Below are 23,791 nucleotides of genomic sequence, written 5' to 3'. Positions count from 1 at the left end.
TGATACACATCCTCCTCATCTGCAACCGCTTATCCCGTTAGGGGTCGCGGGGGGGCTGGAGCCGATCCCAGCCGACATTGGGCGAAGGCGGGGTACACCCTGGACAGGTCGCCAGTCCATCACAGGGCTGGCTTTTGATACACATGCTTTAATAAAAAACTGAAATACTGTTAACCTTGCATACTGTATGTCATGCTGATACCTTTTCACCTTGTATAAAATGTATAATATACTGACTAGTAAATGTTACCATTTACTATTACTGAATGTCATTTGCTTCATTATAAGTTGTCCTTCAATCAAACATTAAGATATAAGTGGAAAAAACTGTTCATAAAACATAATAGACATGACCACTGACTATTGGTGGAACAATTTAACCACAAATTCACATACTGACCAGATACGGTCCAGACAGATACTCGGTTTTGATCGAGTCTTGTTTGACCTACCCATCCACCTCGACCTCCTCCCTACGTGGCGTTCGCCGCTCTTTATACTTCCTGGTTCACATTTATGTGGATTACATACGAACTGATTTCGTGCTGACTATCACAAAAAAATATGAATTTGTGTCTATGTATAGGAATGAATACATTACATTTTGTGACTATGGGCTGAAATAAAACAAGCCATTACAAACAAAGATGGAAGATAGAATAAAATAAACCTAGTAACATATAATGGAGCTTAATTGTTGAAGTAAATAAAGACCCAGGTAGCACCAACTTGTATATTGATATTTGGTGTGTTTTTAGCCTCGGGTTCCTTTTAGGCTCCTAAATGTTTGTATAATTCCTCATATTAATCTGTTTTATTGTAAATTAGAAGGCCCCATCCGTGTGTTTAATTCCCAGGACCTAAAACCATGTTATTATGCACCACAACCCATCTGCAGGCCCTCTAACGGCTTTATTGCTCCCAATATATCAGCAGTCTCTGAGATAATTTGCACATATAAAATAGCATCCCTGCAAAGCCATGAGTGGGCCGGTCTGCTCTTTGATTTACTGTTCTCTCTGATAATGAGAGCTATTTGTTTGAGGCATCCATGTTAAAATGAGAGGAGGCAAAAGGAGGCAGAGGAGAAGGGAGGAGAGGCGGAGGGAGGAGATGAGGAGGAGGAGGAGAGGAGGTTTCTCTGGTATTACAAGAAAGAGTGTTGTCTTTGTATTTCTCCTATCTCCGTCCATCACTGATGGCACTGTAATGTTTCTGAGCAGGGCCGACATTAAAGGAGCTCTGTGTGAAGAGACTGAGCGAGACTCTCTCGCTCTCTCTCTCTCTCACTCTCTCTCTCCGAGCCCTCCAGCCACAGAAAAGAATGTACTGGCCTTTCTCTGTCGAACGCAAGAGCAGGAAACATGATGAGAACGGGGAAAAAAGAGGGAGAGATTATCTGCTGCTGCTGCTGCTGCTGCTAGGAAACGTGCTGTATCTGGGGCCCACTCATCATCACTGTGTGTGCATCATGATAGTGTGCAGCACAGCTGTGAGGGGAAGACAAGCCTTGATATATGGTACTTCATGAAAGAACACGGACCTTATAAAAAGTATGTGCTGCCATGTAGCCAACACAGACTGACTGCATTAGGTATATATACACCATGGTACTGTGGAGAGTGCAGCTATAAACTCTGTGACCCTGTTAGATGTTGGACATGGCGATAACGCTGGATCTTTCTTCATCTTTGGCTACACGGCTGTCTTGAATACTCGATTATGATTGGTCAATCACGGCGTTCTGCGGTCTGTAATTTCTCTATAACAGACCGTTGCTATGTATAGCAGACCGTTGCTATGTATAGCAGACCGTTATGTTGTTACGATGCGTTGTTACGACGCGTTGTTACATTGTTACATTGCGTTGTTACATTGCGTTGTTATGTTGCATTGTTACATTGCGCTGTTACATTGCGCTGTTACATTGCGCTGTTACATTGTTACATTGCGTTGTTACGTTGCGTTGTTACGTTGCGCTATTACGTTGCGCTATTACGTTGTGTTGCGTTGTTACGTTGTGTTGTTACGTTGTGCTGTTACATTGCGTTGTTATTATGCGTTGTTACGTTGCGTTGTTATATTGCGTTTTTACGTTGCGTTGTTATGTTGCACTATTACGATGCACTATTACGCTGTGTTGCATTGTTGCGTTGTAACGTTGCATTGTTACATTGCACTATTACGTTGTGTTGCGTTGTTGCGTTGCGCTATTACGTCCCCTTCACACCGGGGTCCACCAGCATCGCCCTGTCGGGGATTCTTTCACAACAATGACCGGCTCGCTGTACATTATCCCTTACTTATTACTTATAAATCAGCTGACGGTAAATCGGCCTGACAGAGGACCTGGAGAAGTTAGCGGGAGGATACATGTGTGACTACGTCTCAAAATAAGGTGTTAACAAGGAAACATACAAAACACATATACGGAAATATGATTCACTAGCAGTATAAACATGTTACCTGTGTTCCTCATAAATTAGAAAGAAAATACCACTAAATTGTGAGGGAAATGTCTTTAGGCCTATTCTTTGATTTTTTGGTTGCATCAATAAAAATCAAATGAATAATTCCTGATAATGATACATTGAGTTGAAGACATTAGTCTCACCAGGAAAGTGGCGATGGCGGTGCCGATGATGAAGCCGGCGATGACGTCCGACCAGTGGTTGCGGTATTCAGCCACGCGGTTCAGGCCGGTGAGGAAGGCCAGACACATGAGCCCCAGAGACAGCACCGGCTTGGCTAGACGAGTGCCTTTCGCCTGCACCGTGCACGTCACATACATCTGCCAGAGGAGAGAGATGACGGGATTACTGTAGATCATCTGAATGTTTTAATCACTTATTCAGTTTAGAAACATTGCAAAACTCAGGACCCTCCTTTGACACTGATATAATACACCACTACGGTGACATCTTATTCACCTGCAGTATACAATCCAAGTCTTCCCAAACACATGCATCTTCACTAAAACCTGTTTTAAATGTGTGTTCTGATATAATTTTACTTCCATTCATCAAAACATTTTTTATTTGATTGTCTGTTCACTGAGGAGGTACGATAGGTACAATAGGGGGGGAGACAGGGGGTCTTTACGGGGAGATAGCAGGTCAACAGTAGAAGTCACATAGAAGTGGTGTACATCATCTGAAAGCTGGGAACCTGAAGATTAATCTGAGATGCTGCTGTGTCATGTTGTTCTAGTCATAAATCAGGGGAGACTCGTGGGTAACCAGAGAACCCATTTACATTCACATATCTGGAGGTCAGAGATGAAAATGGCCATGACACTTTGGAGCATTATTTAGCCTCCTTGCTGACAAGCTAACATGAAATAAAACTGAACCGGCTACACCCTCAGTAAAGTCGGCCGGGATTGCGGTTGGGTCTGAGATCCAAAAAATGGACCTTTGGAGCAGGTCTTTGCATGTGTTTTGATCTCATTTGACATATTTGTTTGTTACAGTAAAGTTGCATGAACGTGATGCATCATATACGCAACCTTGAGGACTGTGTTAACTCTGTTCAGCTGTACAGACTCGCGTTTTGCATATCAACTGTCCCTGCCTCCTACAGTATCCGAAACACAAGATTCCCTGGGCTTTGTGGAGAGACTGGTGTATAAGGTTTTGCACATAAATGTTGTGCTTATTGTTTTGACGGCTGATGTAAGAATGTGGGATGTTTTGCTCATAGAAGCGGTGTCAGTGTGTAAATGACTGTAGAAAGTAAAAGCTGTCATGTGACGTTAGAAAACAACTCGTACCGCACGTCTCAGAGATGTTTATGAGGATGAAATATGTTTCTCCAGTCAGTGTGTTCTCCTGATGGGAAAATGCTGAAAATTCAACTTTATTGTTGTAGTTTGACTTTCAAAACTATTCATAAAGTTGGTTGGTGTGCTCCTAATGTTTTATTAAAACTCGGTGGTGAAATGCCAGCAGACAGCTGTGACTGGGTGTAAATAGGAGCTGATATGTTAAGTCTCTCCTCGGGGCATCTTTCTATTTTTCTCCCCTGTATTTGGAGAAGTGCTGGCAGATCTGCCACTGGAACTGCACCATGAGGAAAATAAAAAAAGGAGAAAGAAGCAGATGGAGAATAATAGAAAAGAGGAGAGGAACGACAGGAAAGAATGAAAGTAGAGGCAGAGGATGATACCCTAGGGGGAGAGAGACATAGCAAATGAGTGAGGTGAGGTGAAGAGAGAAGGTGACAAATGATGAGGGGAAGGAGAGAGGTGAGGAGGTAAAGTGGAGAGAAGGAGAGAGAGAGAGAGAGAGAGAGATATCCTGATTCTATCCATCTCCCCGATCCTCAGAAATGACCATATTTATGTGGGGAGAAGAAATCCATGTACAACATTAGCAGCAAACTATGTTGAGTGTTGCCACAGAATAAGAGGTGCTACGAGCTCTGAACATGTTTCTGATGGATTACATCTGTAAAAGAATGTCTCTTTCATGTATTATATTGTGATTATTTAGTTTTCTTGTGTGAAATGTAATTATTCAATAATATGTAATTTAGCTTTGACAATAATGTAACCTGAGGGGAGAGGAGAGGATAAAAAGACGAGGAGAGAGCTGAGAGGACGATAGAAGGGCAAAAGAGAGGAAACATAACAAGGGAGAGAAACTGTGTCCCAGAAATTATGTTATGTTGTACTGCATAATACTACTAGTCCTACTGTTTTGCTCAGTTTTTAACCTCAACACAAGTAGGAAACATTTTAATTAACCCATCTGGAAAGTCGTACAGTCTTCACACGAGTGTTTCTGCAAAACGTTCACTGACAACTTTTATCCTTTTGACCTTTGACCATAGACTGTATATAAGAAGTGGACGTAGTCACCGTGACATCACCCAGTGCTTTGTGGACGGCTGTTTTGAAGTCTCAAGTTCAGCATTTTGGCCGTCGCCATGTTGGTTTTTGGCAGTCGCCATCTTGGTTTTTGGCAGTCGCCATCTTGGTTTTTGACAGTCGCCATGTTGGTTTTTGGCCGACGCCATCTTGGTTTTTGGCAGTCGCCATCTTGGTTTGGTTTTTGGCAGTCGCCATCTTGGTTTTTGACAGTCGCCATGTTGGTTTTTGGCCGACGCCATCTTGGTTTTTGGCAGTTGCCATCTTGGTTTTTGGCAATCACCATGTTGGTTTTTTGCCGTCACCATCTTGGTTTTTGGCAGTCGCCATCTTTGTTTTTGGCAGTCGCCATCTTGGTTTGGTTTTCGGCAGTTGCCATCTTGGTTTTTGGCAGTCGCCATGTTGGTTTTTGGCCGTCGCCATCTTGGTTTTGGGCCATCGCCATCTTGGTTTTTGGCCATCGCCACATTGGTTTTGGGCATTCGCCATCTTGCTTTCTGGTTGTCACCATCTTGCTTTTTTGCAACCACAAGTGACACAAGGAAGCTGAGCTAAGTACAACCGAATGTTGAATAAGACATTTTTAGGCGACCAAAATGTTACAATTAACTTTGATGAACTGGAAACACACAGTGAAAGGGTTAAAGTTCTAAGACGAAGACACAGATAACACCGTGGTAACGACCTGTCAATCACAACGTAGCCCTGCCCTCAAGCATCCCCTGCTTTATGGTCTATCTGACTCTAAATGGGACCATCATTTACTAAATTAACATCATGCTGTATTGAAGAAGACTTGAAACTAAACTTGAACCATACAGAGGAGTCGCCCCCTGATGGCCATTAGAGAGAATGCAGTTTAAGGCACTTCCACATTGTAAGGTTGCTTATTGCCTTTGACCAATCGTATGGCATTTGTGAAGGATAGAGGAGAGTCATCTCTGTGACTACTTTCTGCTGAAATGCCACAAAACAGCCTGTAGCTCTGCATACAATTTCATACAATTCTGTACAGTGTATGTGATTTTTTATATGCATAAGTATATTTTGTCAAACAGATGTAGACCTATGATTCAGCACGACTGGGCAGATTTCTCACTCAGACAGTGCAACGTTTTTCACACTTCACAAATCTGAACACCTTCTAGTAAGAAGACCATATGGCAGGCCATTCAACACAAGTAGACAATGTGTTTTTCTTGAACAACATGCACGTTAATATCCAATGTGGCCTTGATTTAGTGCCAGTCTTGGAGAAGATGGAGGGAAAGCAGAGAGAGAAACAGACGAATATAGACCAGAGGAAACATGTCTATGTTTGGCTCTAAGCACTAATCTGTTGTGTTGAGGCAGCAGACAAGGAGATTAGGACTAATTGTATTTTTCATTAGAGTGCACAAGCTCTTCCAAGGCCAGATCAAATGTTTCCATTTCTCTCTCTCTGCAATTCATTTATTCTTCATCTCTTTTGATAATTCAGTACTCAAATATATTGTGTTCTTCAACTTGCAGGGTAAAATGGCTGCACGGCAGAGTGGTTTGAGGGAGCTGCAAGGTTCTGTATAGTTCCTGTCCATTAACAGGTTGATGAACGTCCTCTGTTTGCATTTTCAAGTCTTCAGTGATCAGCACATCCTGCTCAAAGGACCCAGTGGCTGTAGTAATGGTCCACATTTCCTCAAGCAGTCCCCTGACACATGGCCTGCAAGGTCTTAGCTCTCTATCCTGTCTTCTGTAAACTGCTGTTTGACAGATAAACCGTTAAATATGCCTTCTCATTGGAGACTCAATGGGCTCTGTTTTCATGCTGATCGCAGTCAAGTGCAGATTCATTCTTGAGTTATGGCCAGAAAAGTGTTTTGTGAGGTCACAGTGACCTTGACCTTTGACCACCATAGTCTAATCAGTTCATCTTTTGAGTCCAAGTGTTTGTGCCAAATTTTGAAGAAATTCCCTCAAGGCTTTCCTGAGATATGGCGTTCACAAGACATGATGAATAATAATAATTTGTATTGGGGCAAGTAAACATTGACTTCTGGCCAGGGGGCAACTCTGAGGTCTGAAAAGTGAAGCCAATGCTGAAGTGCCTTAAACCTGCATTCTTTCTAATAACCGAGTCCTCTGGTTGTATAGTGGTCTATGAGAAAATGAGCCTACTTCTCACTTGATTTATTACCTCAGTAAACAGTTTTCAGTTCTTGAAGGTTAATTATAACCTTGTTGGTTGCTTAAAAATGTGTTATTCAGCATTCGGTTGTACTTAGTTCCACCCTCTCGTGTCACTTCTGGTGGAGACAGCCAAAAAACAAGATGGCAACGACCAAAAAACCAAGATGTCGACGACCAAAAACCCCAAATGGCGTCAACCAAAAACCAAGATGGCGACGGCAAAAAAACAAGATGTCGACGGCCAAAAACCTAAGATGGTGACGGCCAAAACCCATGATGGCGACAACCAAAAACCAAGATGGTGACGGCCAAAACCCATGATGGCGATAACCAAAAACCAAGATGGTGACGGCCAAAAAACAAGATGGCAATGGCAAAAAAACCCGCCAAACTCAAGACTTTAAAATGGCAGTCCACTAACCAATGCTACGCACACAACGTTGACCTCGTCCACTTCTTGTATACAGTCTATGCTTCAGGCAAGTAGATTCAAAAACAGATTATTGTTGAACCCTGTGATGTCATCAACAGTGCCAGCATTCTCTCCAGTGAGTGAGTTGAGGAAGAGCTCTGTACTTTGTTGCTCTATATTTTTCTGTCTTTGGGCCCTATCATCATACACCCAGCGCAGCACAACTGTCATTGCTAGTTTCAGACCGACGCAGTTGTCCTTTTTTCAAACCCACGTTGTGAAAGTCGCAAATGTACTTGCACCCATCTGTGTCACTATTTATCAATACATGTTCATCATATTTAGCCAAGTGCTTATTATCATATCTGCACCGGTTAAATAGGTTATCTGTGTATTGGCTCCTATGCAGTCAGATGGAGTTGTTGATGGGACAAAGGATTGGGAGACAGAGGGTCCAGAAAACGGCTCGCAATTTGCCGAATCCGCCTTTTAATGCACCAATGTGCAGGTGCACCTGACTTTTAAAGGGAATGGGACAGATGACACTGATTGGTTTGATTCCTGTTACACCCAAAACACACCTATGATTAATTAAGAGACTAAATACAACCCCTTTGCCCCTCGTGCTTTACTTTGCGCCCAGATTATGCGCCGCTTAACTAGCAAAAGCCCTAAATGCACTTGCTCCATGCCATGCACTATAGATCGTTAAAATAGGACCCTTTCTGTGTGTGTGTGTGTGCACATGATGTGAGTTGACCTTTGTCAATCTGTAGGTGATTCTCTCAGCAGCGTTTTCTTGTATTCTTGGTTGGGTGTCATTAACAGGTTAATCAGAGCAGAGTGCACTAATGGAGGTTATATTTCCGTTTGGTTGTGTGGTCAGTGTGTATCTGTGACCCTGCACCCAGTCACTGTCTGTGCATGTCCCTGCTCTGCAGCCATGATTCATGTTACACTGACAACTGCTATCAGGTTGGACTGGTCGCGTATATGTGTGTGTGCCTGTCCTTCACCGGGTCAAGGGTATTTCTCCCTGTGAGCCTTGTATGAGCTGTCACATACTATCAATTTTATACTTAGATGCAGTAAAACCTGCTAGGTCACCTCTCTAAAACACACACATGTATTTTATTATTTCTCTGTTGGACCTCAGTTGACCTGTGATTCCTCAGGTCAACTTGATTTGTCTTAACAGCCTCTGCAAGCGATTCATGGCTGGGGTGAACACTTTAACCTATTTCCCATTTAATGTCAGACATTAGCAGCTGTTGTCAGCTAAATGGAGAGAGCGACATGAAAAATTCAACCCGGGGAGACGAGGCTGAGTAGCTCGTCCTCCGCTCAACGCTGTCTCAGACATCAATCTCTCCGTCTTGCCAAGTTCAAACGGTGTCCTGTGGTGTTACTGAGGGGGGACCTGCTCCGACAGAGACACATGGACTGTCCTGTGGAGCCAGATCAGGCTGCCGTGTTCATATATCAGACTGATTTAAAGGAGAATTTCAAAGAGATATGTTGACTTTTATTTCAAATGGTAGCAGGTCCCGTCAGAGTGGTCCAACTCTGATATGATGGATAAAATGTATTTTTTCTGTTGTAGTTCAATAGATCCTTTTAGTGTGGACGTCATGATGACGTCCCGGTGTTAGCTGGAGGCTAACCAAAGGAAAGATTGGAGGCTAACACTAGCAGTGGGCTAAAGTTACACATCTAAAATGTCCTCTTGCTGTGTTATTGGCTGCCAGAATCCAGATATCACAGACTTTAGAGATGACAAACCGTGATTCGAGGCTCTAGCGAGCTACAATATCGGAAAAAGGTTTCAGAGATGGAGAGTAAATGTCGCTAATATTTAGCCTTCTGCTAACAGCAGCCGTGAGCCGTTGGCTGCTGTTAGCAGAAGGCTGAACTATTAGCAACCCTTTCTCTCCATCTCTGAAACGCTTCTACGATATTGTCCGACTCTCTTTCTGACTGACTTTAATGAGGGTTAGTTAACTATAGACATCCAAAGATTTATACGCCCTCAATTTATCTTTAGAGCGCCGCCATTGGTCACCAGCCCGCTGGTCGGACGGCTGGCTACTTAGCTAGCTTAGCTTGCTAATTCCACCACGCTGTCATGAAACACAGAAAATGAGGCGAACAAAGTTGTCCCTCATCTGGTGATAGCACTGTGCTTTCCTACGCTGTGACAAGAGTGTGTGGACGAAGCATTGAGTTGTTACATTTTTATAGCTAGCTTAGCTTGCTATTTCCACCATGGTACAGAAAATGAGCCCAACAGAGGACAGCTCTGGGTCACGGTCCCTCCGCCTCACTCCTCGCCGCTATGAGACTACTTCACCGGGACAGGCGTTAGCTAGCCAGCTTGTCGGTCTTCGGACAAGCTAGCTAGCTAACTAGCCAGTTCTGGAGACTGACAGTCTAGCTAGCTAACGTTAGCCAGCCGTCTCCTCCTCCTGCAGCAGTCTACCAGCAGCGTAGCGGTCAGCTTATCTGGTCCCGTTGGTTAATGTTAACTTTCTAAATTAACACTGGTGATCCTGGAGAGTGAGTGACAGCACATATTGAGAGAAACTAGAATTTTCTTCAGCCATTGTTAAAAAAACAAGCCAATAATATTTACTAGCCAGAGAATTATTCTGCGTCCACTTAATCATACAACAAACTGAAAAGGGGGCTATACTGCACTAGCTGTTACTAGGAAATATCCAACAAGAACTGACTCTAACTAACACAAATACCAATGACAACGTTAATGTTATCATCTTCATCATAAGCGCAAGGTATTTTGCTCATATGTCACACAGCCATAGAAAGACTCTGTTAATGTATTGTTTCTCTATATAATTGCAGATGGTGGTGCTTTGCAATACATTTCTGAAATAACTGCTAGGACTTAAAAAACAACTTTCATTGGAATGAATGGGGCACCCTCTTGAAACATGGTATCCATCCATGGATTCAACCCAACATGTATGATTGCCTAGTCTTTCCTGAGAGAAATCCTCTGGTGCACAGGAAGACATACTTCGGGCTTGTTTTGAATAAGCAGAGGACGATATCAAACAACACCGCCTCCAGAAATTCAAACTTAAAAAGAAATTGTTCAGAAAAGATGTCACAGTACAGTACAGCACCGCCCACACTCAGGAATAAAAACAACACGGCAACAAACAAACCGAAGCTGGGAACTAAAACAACAGCTGAGACTCACAGCTGGATAGAACTCCTCCAGACAAACACAGTTCTGTCACACAGTCAACACAGACTCTGCCTCTGTCAGTCTATACATCCCACACTGTATAATCAATAGCCTACCTGACAATGGGCATTGACATGTGCGCTCTCCTTGCATGGTGCAACCACTACTATCCACACTCACAACATACGGAAGGGCAGGTGAAGCATCTGTGGACGGGAGCAGCATAGGAATGTATTTTAGCCACCTAAATGTACACTATATTTAGAATATTTTCACAACTTTACCTCTCTGTCAGACAGCCCTTTCCAACAGGGAACTGAAGCCATTATGTCGCCGTCTTCAAAGCCACCAGACTCCATTCACAAAAACAGTAATTTGACCTCACAGAGCACAGGAGTAGCTGGTCTACCGCTGCATCTATCGGTTAGTTTGTTTGTGTTACCATGTGACTTTCGGATTCAAACGTTCCAATGTGGTGTGCTGACCGCCATCTACTGCAGGTGATACTCACTGACTATGGATAAGGATATATGGATATCAAAGTAGTAGTATTAGTACGTCAGGTCGCATGGGAAAATATTTTCAGAAGGGCTTGGGAAAATAGCATTTTTACAATAAAACACACGACCAAAATTGACATATTCTGATATTAATACATAAGGAGTGCTACCTGGAAACTACTAAACGATATAAAAACCTCAAAATGAATAAATAAATAAAAAAATAGATAGATATTGGACCCGCCCTTTAAGTAAAACTGAGACTTCCTATTTTCACAACATTATTTTACCCACAAATCAAATTTTAGAGACAAGGTACCTGTGTTGAAAGGGACTGTTTGTAAGAATCAGAAATGTCTTGCTAACAGCGACACCTGTGGCCGTTAAGTCTACGAAAGTCAGCGTCCTGTTGCTCGCGCTTGTGCTCGCTCTACATAGACATGAACGAGCATCGCTCAAAACAGTGAGGTGACACACGTCAGCTAAAAGCACAATATCACTCTATATTTCAGCTGCTTGGCAGTAATGTTAGCTGACCAGACGAAGGTCTCTCCATGAATCAATGCTGATCCTAGTGTTGGCTTTTCCTGCCTGAGCCTCCCGACCGCGGCCGGAGGGAACAGGGGAGACACCGGAGTTTTGGTCGGAGACGATAACGTTTCTCTCTGCGGAGCCCCGTCACTTCACAAGACACGGGAAACCTCTGTTGGTCTGGAGGAGCTGCAGCAGTTATTTCTGCACAAACGTCCACTGTACATTCACTAGATATTCTCAGAGCTAAACTAACTCTTCTGCAGTGTGGAGTGTGCGCGCATAAACGTGAGAGTGGAGCGAGCTGAGCAAGTGAGAACGAGCGTGCCGTGGCCCTGGAGACCAAAGCTACGGTCTCCCCCACGTCCTCCGACCGCGGCCAACACTGTTTAACAGACGGGCTTCACTAGATACAACCAAGAGGTTTTGGTGCTTCACTGTAGTTTGTGTTGGAATCTGAGTCTGAACAGCGCAGCCACACGCGAGCATGCATGGGACACCGACCCGCAATGATTTATACGTGCAAGAAGTTACAAACAGTCCCTTTAACAGGACTACACACAAGAGAACAGGTTTCGAACAATTCTCCAGCTGGTTCAGTTCAGCAAAAACTACTTATTTCCAATTAAAAACAAAGGTGAACATGTGCAACTCCATTGTAATGGTCCACTGCATTGCAAAATGAAGTAGGAACAACTACAGCGAGTGTGGTAGTTCAATGAATCAGAAGGTAGTTCTGCAATGCATTTAATAATCACAGTTAATGAAGTGGCTGTCCTTTTCACCTCCCAATCAGTGGTAAACTGGACTTGTTTCACACCTCTGCCATGGCTTGTGTTGGGATGCTTCTGCACTGACACTAGAGAATAACATGTTTTCATAACCAATAGGAATGAGCCACAGAGGTAAATAATAAGACCGAGGTTGTTAAAAAAAATTATGCAGGGACATTTTTTTGACCAAATGATTCATAACACAACCTTACGGTGTAGATTCGGCCAAAATGCTACAATACGTAATTATACGTCTTTACATGGCTGTTACATTGTCATTTGAATGGCGTAATTACAGCCTGCTCGGGTGCAGCGGGTGCTGGATGGCCATGTTTGGCCCTGGCATTGCTGTAATGACCGAGACAATGAGAGTTTGAAGAGGAGTGAGCATCATCTCCTCTGAGCTGCAGGGTTGTGTGTGTGTATGTGTGTGTGTATAACTGCATGTATGTCCTAAACGCCGAGCTGTACACGAACAAGGGGCCTTTGCTAAATGACCTAGATAACAGAGGCAATCTGCTCTCCCCATTGCGCAGGGAGTCACTGATGGTCCAAAGCCGTGCATCCGTCGCTCATGGGCACTCGGGCAGACGCTGGCTCTCTGACACAGAAATCCAAAGCAATCAGACCATCAGCGAGAATCAGAGCCTTTCTGGAAAAAGGATAAACCCTCAGTGAATCACACGGGGCAGAAATCTGCTGCTGACGAATCAGTTAGATGAAATACTACAAAGGAGGATTTCTTTTTTTTTATTATTTCTGTGAGGACGTTCACACTGCAAAAAATTTTCTTCTTCAGAGCTCCAACTGCTGTGAAACTGTTTCAAATCTTAAAAGATGTTGAAAATGTGAGCGACTCCCCACATAACGATGATGTTAAATTGAACAGTTCTGTTCCTGTAGTGTGTGGAGGGCAACCATTGGGCCCAAACAGCCAAAACACCACACACCAACAGATTAATTCATCAACAACAAGAGTAGTGATAATAAAAAATGGAAATCTGGCGATCAAACGTGAAAACAAACATGGCGGACGACGGGCAGGAAGAATTAGCGATGTTAGTTTTTACTTTGCGCTGAAAATTCTTGAAGGATGGACGGATGAAGTCATGGAGACACGTTAAAGAAACACTTGTGTTGTTGCCACAAATCAACAAGTTGCTCCTCCATCTCTGAGCTCCATCTTACTGCTACTTTATGCTTTACGTTTAGCATTAGCTCATGTGTTAGCCACGGCCGCCATGACGACGGTGGTTGTCCTTCCTTCTTCAGTCAGCTTGGTTCTCTATTGGCTGTCGTTCTTTCCCACGTGACTGCGTCATCGGCTGTCGTCGGGGTTCCCCACACACAACAGGATATCCCATCGTAAATATTCAACATGTTTAATATTTACAAGCCGATCGGGGGATGTAAAAAAACACTCTTAAAGGTCCCATATCGTGCTCATTTTCAGGTTCATACTTGTATTTTGTGTTTCTACTAGAACATGTTTACATGCTATAATGTTAAAAAAAAAACTCTATTTGCCTCATACTGTCAGCCTGAATATACCTGTATTTACCCTCTGTCTGAAACGGAATTGCGTTGCTAGGCAACAGTTTGGGTCCATGTTTACTTCCTGTCAGCTGATATTATTTACATACACTGCAACCGGAAATAAACTGGGACACATTTACAATGTTTATGTAATGTGTAATGGTCTAAATATTGTATATTTGTGACATCACAAATGGACAGAAGTCATGACGGCTTGTTTCAAACTCACAATTTCTGAATACGGGCTGCGTGTTTCCCTGTATTTTGAGCGTTTTGATACTTTCACAGTATTTATAAAGCACTTAAACCTGCTTTATAATATAAAAGACCTGAAAATCTCACTTTTTACAATATTGGACCTTTAACATAATTTTTAGATTCATCAAAAAAAATCAGGGCTTTGCTGACCGTTGTCTGGAGGAATCAGGCCCAAAATCAGCTGGATTCTCATACAGTGTGTACCCGGCCTTAGCTAACATATCATGTTGTTTTTCTGAATCATAATGGGTGTCTTTCAAAACGTATGAATCCAAAGGCTTAGAATGGATTACTTGGATTAGTAATAGTTTCTATTCATACCTGAGATGAGGCTGCATACCTGTACGGACACACCTCACATACTAACGTGTCTTTAAGATCAGTCCTCTAGTTTCAGTGAGGTGACAGCAGACAAAATGTCCTCACAAGTGCAGATCCTTCCAGCCGTGCTCAGATCTAATATATCTGTGAGGGGGAGACAGTCACCCCCTCAAATGAATTCTGGGAAGCGTCCCTGCTCTCACATCTATCTGTGATCTATAACTGGGCCTTACATAAGACCATCAAGTGAGAAATTAATCGGGGAGTTGAATGTGATAATCTTATTAGACATCAGAGAGATTAGATGCAAGGTCACACACACACACACACACACACACACTGAGGCTCAGATAATATATAACACACACTTCAAGCTGAAGTAAAGCATCCAGCTCTGTCTCACTGACCTCAGAGCAGTAGTGTTTGTGAATGTCTGTGAAGGCTGAATCCAAATCACTGGACTGAAGTCTTCTTACTTGAAGGCATTTCACTGTTCGTCTGAACGGTGTCTCCACTTTAAACTAGCTGATAGTACTGCTGACTATATCACAAACTACACAGCCAAATTCACAGTTATGAGGTCTTAAACCGAGACAGAGACGACGGCTTTTAGAAGGGTTTTTAGCGAGAGCCAATAGAGTGTTGCAGGAATGAGTCCTAAAACCCAGAGATGAGTCAGCATCTTGGCACTTCTGGTTCCCTCATCTTTAAGACAATGGGTGTTTTGGATGGGTATGTAGTAGGGCTGTCAGTCCATTACAATATTTAATCACGATTTATCACAAACTAACCTGTTCAAATGTACCTTAAAGGGAGATTTGTCAAGTATTTAATACTCTTATCAACATGGGAGTGGGCAAATATGCTGCTTTATGCAAATGTATGTATATATTTATTATTGGAAATCAATTACCAAAACTAAACAATGACAGATATTGTCCAGAAACCCTCACAGGTACTGCATTTAGCATAAAACAATATGCTCCAATCATAACATGGCAAACTGCAGCCCAACAGGCAACAACAGCTGTCAGTGTGTCAGTGTGCTGACTTGACTGTGACTTGCCCCAAACTGCATATGATTATCATAAAGTGGACATGTCTGTAAAGGGGAGACTCATGGGTACCCATAGAACCCATTTACATTCACATATCTGGAGGTCAGAGGTCAAGGGACCCCTTTGAAAATGGACATACCGTTTTCTTCCTCGCCAAAATTTAGCTTAAGTTTGGAGCGTTATTTAACCTCCTTCACGACAAGCTAGTATGACATGGTTGGTACCGATGGATTCATCAGGTTTTATAGTTTCCTATGATACCAGTATCTTCACTCTAGCTTTAAAACTGAGCCGCTACAACAACCGCTACATTTGCTTTAACGCGTTACCACGTTAACTTTGATAGTCCTAGTTTTTAGTTGGATGTCTGAAATAAGGTCTGTGGTTAACACAAGCTGAAGGCTGCTAACAAGTGAGACTACTAAACGTCGTCACGCCGACTCGTCCTCCTCTACAGCCTCGTTGTGTATACTCGTGTTCATGTGACCGTGGTGTAGTTTGTTTATAGCCTAACGTTAGCTTTTTACTTCTGCCGATTGCATGCATGCTTCAAAAATCATAAAGTGGTGTTCATGTGTGGAGATTATCCTACGGAACTAAATGTGTCAGAATCATAAACGTGGGTTTGCCACAGAGCTGATTTTCTACAATAATCCAAAATAGGGATGTCCATAATTAACCGTTTAACCGTTAACCGACATTAAGCATTAAAAGAAATGTTAATAATTAATTAAAAAGCTGAGCGGCTCAGAGGAGCGGCTCGTCTCTTTAAGGAGAAAAGCTGGTCCACCTTAACAGTCCACCTTAAGAGGCAGAGCCGGAGTTACAGGATACAGGAAGTTGGCTCTGGTCTCTGTCTCTCTTGAGCGGAGCGAAGGAGTTGTAGTTTCGTAGCATTTATTCACCGACAAATAAACTGCATAGGATGCACAAATCTTGTCGGTTAATAATCGGTTAACGAGAGTCGGTTATCGGTTAAGAATTTTTTTTCAAAATGAGCATCCGTAATCCAAAACCCAACGGAACAATCCCATTGGCTTTTAGCGGAGGGAACCAGGGAGATGCTAACTTCCTTGTTGGCCTACAAAAATACATCATCCCTGCACCACTCTATGATCAAATATTAGCATGCTAACATGCTAAACTAACATGGTGAGCATGGTAAATATACCTGCTAAACATCAGCATGTTTTATGCACAAAGCACCCCGGATGTTCAGTTCTGAATTACTTATCTTGAATTTAAGTGGCTTATTCCTATTCCTATTCACATCCTGGCTACTCCGTCCTGAGCGTTGGCTTGATCTACTGTGACTGACGGAGAAGTAATAGACGCTGCCTCTCATAGACTCCCACTCCCATGCATGGCTAGCCAACTGAGGATCCTATCCAAAATACTGTACATGCACAGAGGCCTGGATGGTTCTCTGTATACGTATATTAACATATTCACTATTTGGTCATACATTATGATAATAAAAAAAAACAGTTCAGCATTGATTTTGACTTCCAACATGGTGATCAGCTCCAACAAAGTTCCAACAGAACTTTCGACTGGTTGAGGTTTGTTTTCTACCATTGCGACACATACAGCCAATCGCTCCACCAAACCCCACTTAGATCTGAGCAGATTTTGATACTCACATTCACTGAAAATGAAGTGAAAGTGAGAGATGTCCTGGGATCTCTCCCCCCTTCCTGTGACTGAATAATAACTGGATCTGTAGCTGGTGGGTCAACAGCTGAACCAGCTGCTTTTAAACTGATGATGATGCAGCATTCTGTGTGCATAAGCAGTTTGGGCGGAATATTATTTGCATAAATATATCATTCACATTCTCAAACTTACAGAAAAAAAGAAACAGTTTGGGAGACTGGGTTTGCAAAATGTTCCCTTTGGTCTGACTGCCTGTATAATCTGTCTCGGCAGCCATGCAATAACTAGAAAATAGAATTACTTCAACATTTTGCTCATCTCTCAAGCCACTATCTGAGTGACACTCAGCACCTTTAAACCTACACACTCCTTCAATACTGGGATTGTGCTCCTGTTATCATTCATCCAGTCTGTTTCATTCCTTCCCGACTCCCAGTGGCAGTAAACAAAGGGGATATGTCATCTTTCACTTTGCGCAGGTCGAGATCTCAAGATGAGATATAAAAAAGTCACATGCGCGGGCGCTTGGGTTAGCTCAGTCGGTAGAGCGGGCGCCCATGTAACAAGGCTTGGTCCTGACCGCGGCGGCCTGGGTTCGAATCCGGCCTGTGGCCCTTTTCGCATCCACTCTCTCTCTCCCCCCTTTCCAAGACTCTATCCACTGTCCTCTCAATAAAATGGAAAAATGCCCCCAAAAAAATAACTTAAAAAAAAAAAAAAAAGTCACATGCGTGACGAGAAGGCTACCTGCACGGTCCAGCTACAGATACCACATGCTAGCCTACCCTGGCCCGGGTCAGATCCACTGACCAGTTGCTTCTGACTGTCCCGAGGTCAAAGTTGAAGCTCAGGGGTGACCTTCAGCTCTGGAATGCTCTGCCTCCACATGTTGGGCTGTCCCCCACACTGCCTGTTTTTAAATCAAACCTCAAAATACACTTTTATTCTTTGGCTTTTGGCTCGGCATGAGAGTTGCCTTTTTTAATCCTATTTCCTTTCCTATTGGTCTTAAAGATTTTATAAGCTTAATGTCCTGTTGGTTTTAAGTTGGTCTTTATTGTGTTGTTTTTATGTTTAACTGTCAGCACTTTGGTAAACTTTTGTTGTTTTTTAATGTGCTTTACGAATAAATTTGGATTGGATACAATCAGACTTCTTCTATACGACCAGAGGATTCGCCCCCTGCTGGCTGGTAGAAAGAATGCAGGTTTAAGGCACTTCAGCATCGACTTCACTTTCAGACCCGGAGGTCGCTGCCTGAGTGCGAGGAGACATATCCACTTTGTTTACTGCCACTGGCAATCATCCAGGAATTCACAGAACCATAGTTATATTCGTAACTTACGTTAGCAATGATTGATTGATAAAGCCTTTAAATTCCCTAAGGAACATAGGCCATCGATGAAAGCCCTCCATCCTCTCCGGTCTTGTGCCCTCGGATCTAGTTGTTGCCATGACAGCCCTTCCCTCTTCATCTCCTGTTCTGTGGTTCTTCTCCAGGACGTCCTCTCTTCCTCTTTCCTTGTGGGTTCTATGTTAGAGCCTAGCTGCTTTGTGATCCATTTATTTAGTCTTCTGAGTGTGTGACCTATCCACTTCCATTTTCTCCTCTTGATTTGAATTTCTATTGTTTCCTGCTTGGTGCGTTCCCATAGGTTGGCGTTTGAGATGGTGTTGTGGCCGGTAGATTCCCAGGAGGCGTCGGAGGCAGCGGTTAATGAATGTCTGTAATCTGTTCAGTATGTTTGGTGGTCGTCTTCCATGTTTCAGATCCGTGGAGTAGAATGGATTTGACATTTTAATTAAAGATTTGTAGTTTGGTCTTGAGTGATTTTTCCAGATTTTGTTTAAGATGTTGAATGTTGTCCTTGCTTTTCCAATTCTGGCTTTGACATCCTCCTCCGTACCTCCGTCCACAGTAACTATACCCAAGGTGTGTAAAGCTGGCTGCTTCCTCTAACTGGTTCTGATCCATGATTATTGGTGTGTTGTTCTGGTTGTTGATTCTCATTAACTTGGTTTTTGATGAGTTGATTTTGAGGCCAAGGGAGGCAGCAGTTATCTCTAGTTAGTGTGATTTTCCTTGCATCTGTTGGTGGGTGTGTGCTAGTAGAGCCAGATCATCAGCAAAATCCAGATCTTCTAGCCGTTCGGTCAGGTTCCACTGTATGCCGGTTTGGTTATTGCTGGTTACATGTTTCATAGTCCAGTCTATGCAGAGGAGGAAGAGGAAGGGAGAGAGCAAGCATCCCTGCTGCAGCCCAGTCAGGACTTCAAACACCTCTGATGCACATCCTTCATGGAGGACTCCACATTGCATCCCTTGGTAGGTGTTCTTTATGATGCTGATGAACTGAGGTGGGATGCCATAGTGCACCATCAATTTCCACAGCATCTCCCGATCTACACTGTCAAAGGCCTTTTCTATGAAGTTCACATATAGAGGAGAGTTCCATTCGATGGATTGCTCGATGATAATCCTGAGGGTGGCTATTTGGTCTCCACAGGATCTTTTGTTCCTGAAGCCAGACATTAGCGAGCTTCACCCAAAATACCCGTCGGTTTTTAAAAGGGGAATTTAAAGGAACAGGAACAAAATGTGCTCATTCTCTCTGATGGAGCTAGACCTAGGAGGGAATTAGCTTAGCTTAGCATAAAGATTGGAAGCAGGGGGGACAGCTAGCCTGGCTCTTAGTTCTCAGTCTGGTAGTTTGAGCCATCAGCCATGACAGCACAGTACTCACCGCGGCCAACTGCTCACAAGCAGTCGTGATGATCATACAGTTCCAAAACCAGTCCATCCACATTACCTTACTTCATCTGGTGGTCAAACTAAAAGTGAGTGCAGTGAAATATGACTAATGCTCTCTGGTTGCACAGGAAACTATGTGAGCACAACTACAGTAAGTACAGATGAAAGGTGAGGCAGAGAGCGGGTCTGTCAACTGGGATGTTTTCAATAGACAGTTCAGGCCCTGGCCTTTGTTTTGTCTTCCATATAAACCTGTGGGTTTGCCTCCAACCCGTCTGATCACAGGACCGCTCGAGTTTCTTCATGTCACCATGTTCCCAGATCTAAGTTATCAACCATGAACGTGACCTCCAGTAAGAGCAGTAAACGTAGGAGTAGAGTAACTCACGCCCAGGTAGAGAGCAGCGTAGACGCTGAGCGCAGCCTCCTTGGACGGGAAGGTCTTGCGGGCGCGCAGGATGTCGTCCTGGTTTCCCGTGCAGGCCTCCTGGTGGCTGATGTAGCGCAGGGCCTGCAGGCAGCCCAGCGCCGTGTAGTTAGGCTTACACACCGTCAGGAAGTAGGGGGCCAGGTTCCCTGTCACCACCTGGCCCGCATTGACAAAGATGTCAACGGTGAAGAGGCCAAAGGTGTAGACTCCTGGGGAGGAAAAAAAGAAGATGTTAAAGGTCCCATATTGTAAAAAGTGAGATTTTCATGTCTTTTATATTATAAAGCAGGTTTAAGTGCTTTATAAATACTGTGAAAGTATCGAAGCGTTCAATATACAGAGAAATACACACAGCCCGTATTCAGAAATTGTGCGTTTGAAACAAGCCGTTAGGATTTCTGTCCATTTGTGATGTCACAAATATTTAGACAATTTCGCATTTTTAAACATAAAATTCCGAAATGTGTCCCAGTTTATTTCTTGTTGCAGTGTATGTAAATAACATCAGCTGACAGGAAGTAAACATGGACCAAACATGGACCCAAGCTGTTGCCTAACAATGCAATTCTATTGCAATTCCGTTGAAATGCACTAAAGCAGAGCATTTCAGACAGAGGGTAAATACAGGTATATTCAAGCAGACAGTATAAGGAAAGTAAATTTTTTTCTTAACATTACAGCATGTAAACATGTTCTAGTAGAAACACAAAATGAAAGTATGAACTTGAAAATGAGCACAATATGGGACCTTTAAGAGGGACGCATGGAGCTAGAATGAAAAGTTGGGCTATCAGTACTGAGCCGTGTGGGTTGTCCCTCCACCCGCCATCTCAGCTACTCATATCATCAACCTCATTAGTTTAATATATAAAAGTTTGTCTCTCAAATCCAGACAAACTATATTAGCCTGAATACATACACAATATGATATTTTTACTAGAAATTACATTTACAAAAAAGTGGAGATTGTATTTTATTCAAGGACTAGATAATTATGCATCTCCTGGCTCGTAGAACGTGTTTCGGAGGAATGAAAACATCTTCCAAAAAGAAACATCTTCCATTTAGTAACGTTCTGCCTCTGTTTGAGAGGCAAAAAAATAAAATAAGAAAAATCTGTCTGGAGCCGCAAAACATTTGATCATTGTGATGAAGGTAACACAGTTTATAGTCGAAGTATATAGTATATAAGTCTAATGCAGTGAGGACCAAAGAGACAATGTACTACGGAGTATTAGGGCCACATTGAGGGAAAACACATCTGAGATTTCCAGAATAAAGTCATAAATTTACGAGAAAAAAAGTAAATAACACGTAAAATTACTACTTTATAATATTATTACTTTATTCTTGAAAATAATTTTTCCCAAAATAATAAATACAAAGTACTTTGTGGCCGTTTTTGCAGCTCTTCTCACATTAAATACATTATTTTTGCTTCATGGATTCGTCTCAATCACGCTGCTCTCTCTCTCCTCTCGTCCGTCTGCCATTTTTCCTTCAGTGCAATGCATGTGCAATGCATGTATGTAGTGCTCGGTTAGCGACCATCGTTGTGCACTATTTTCCACAATGCATTGTGGGATACTTTGATTCCACTACTGTATATAGGGTATAATAATTCTCACTACACATTCAGACAGCTCTGCGAAATGGCGAACTCACTATATAGCCCACTATATAGTGAGCAGTGAGCGACACAGCCAGCATCTTTTCATCTAACACTGTGGTAACCATGGTAACTGTACACAACAAAGATGGTGACAGCTGTAGCCTCAAAATGCTTAGAAGACATAATTTGACTAAAACTGAAACTAAAACTAAATCAAAATGTGGAGCCAAAATGAGCACATATGATATCATATCATCTAAATATATATCATAAATATGATTAGCTCTGAGTGGACAATCAAAATCTGAAGCTGTTTTTCTTTATTGATCTGTTTTGTAAAATAAGCTCATGTATTGTCCTCCTGGTGTGGTTTCTGTGGTTGCCATAGTAACACGGTGAGTCATAATCAACTAAGACGGCGGTGTCAAACAGCCGTGCAGCCGTCGTCTCTCTCCTCGCCGCCGCCTGCTGCGACCTCGGCGCCACACCTGCCGTCATGTTTACTGGGAACACTGATGGTAGACGCAGCACGTCTGACAGACCTTTAGAGAGACAACCAGAGTCTCTACATTATATAACCACAAAGAGGAGGTAGAATATTCACACCACACACACATCAGGACCACTCCATATCACTGGGGCGTTACCGGCCATTACCGCCAGTTTACTCTCGTGACATTTTTTAATCTGTCTCATTTTACAAAGTTATTACATGCTTAATAGTAGGGCCGTCAAAGTTAACGCCATAAGAACATGCTAATGCAAATTTGTTTGACGCCACTAATGTCTTTAACGCATTAACGCAACTTGTGATTTTTTAAGGTCGTACTCAGGCTCAGTTTTAGAGTTAGAGTGAAAATTCTGGTATCATATGAAACTTTAAAACCTGATGAATTCATCGGTACCAACCATGTCATACCAGCTGGTAGTGAAGGAGGATAAATAACGCTCCAAACTTGCGCTAAATTTTGGCGTGTTAAAACTGGCATGGCCATTTTCAAAAGAGGGTCCCCTTGACCTCTGACCTCCAGATGTGTGAATGTAAATGGGTTCTATGGGTACCCACGAGTCTCCCCTTTACAGACATGCCCACTTTATGATAATCACATGCAGTTTGGGGCAAGTCATAGTCAAGTCAGCACACTGACACACTGACAGCTGTTGTTGTCTGTTGGGCTGCAGTTTGCCATGTTATGATTGGAGCATATTGTTTTATGCTAAATGCAGTACCTGTGAGGGTTTCTGGACAATATCTGTCATTGTTTTGTGTTGTTAATTGATTTCCAATAATAAATATATACATACATTTGCATAAAGCAGCATATTTGTCCACTCCCATGTTGATAAGAGGAATAAATACTTGAAAAATCTCCCTTTAAGGTACATTTTGAACAGATAAAAAAATGTGCGATTAATTTGCGATTAGCTAAAGTATTGATTGACAGCCCTACTTAATAATAATGCTTATTAACAATAATGGGGAAGCAATAATTATTTTCTTATCACACTCGATGATGGTTGGCATTTGAAATGGTCCATTCTGGATGTAATGGTGATTGTATATTTGTCTGTCTAGTCTGGCTATCTTGTGGTGGTTGTCTTTTATAATTATAATTATTATTAATATTATTATTATTTAATTGTATTAATTTTTAATTTTAATTTAATTAAATTTTTTTATTATTCTGTATGTGGGGTTGGT

The 23,791-nt window shown here is 42.6% G+C and overlaps 1 protein-coding gene across 4 annotated transcripts in view; it reads right to left on the bottom strand.

The window, feature by feature from the left end:
* LOC141759733 (phospholipid phosphatase-related protein type 5-like) overlaps positions 1 to 23,791 on the bottom strand; it is a 139,791-nt gene that overhangs the window by 16,372 nt on the left and 99,628 nt on the right. For all 4 annotated transcript variants that reach the window (XM_074622051.1, XM_074622053.1, XM_074622054.1 and 1 more), the window contains 2 exons: positions 20,436 to 20,686; positions 2,615 to 2,791 (listed from right to left, as the gene is read on the bottom strand). In XM_074622051.1, the coding sequence (XP_074478152.1) occupies positions 2,615 to 2,791; positions 20,436 to 20,686 (428 nt within the window). The remainder of the gene's footprint in view (positions 1 to 2,614; positions 2,792 to 20,435; positions 20,687 to 23,791) is intronic.

Source organism: Sebastes fasciatus, chromosome 21, assembly GCF_043250625.1.
Source record: "Sebastes fasciatus isolate fSebFas1 chromosome 21, fSebFas1.pri, whole genome shotgun sequence".
Lineage (NCBI taxonomy): Eukaryota > Metazoa > Chordata > Actinopteri > Perciformes > Sebastidae > Sebastes > Sebastes fasciatus.
Note: the sequence above shows the minus strand (reverse complement) of the source record. Positions and strands in the feature narration are given on the sequence as shown.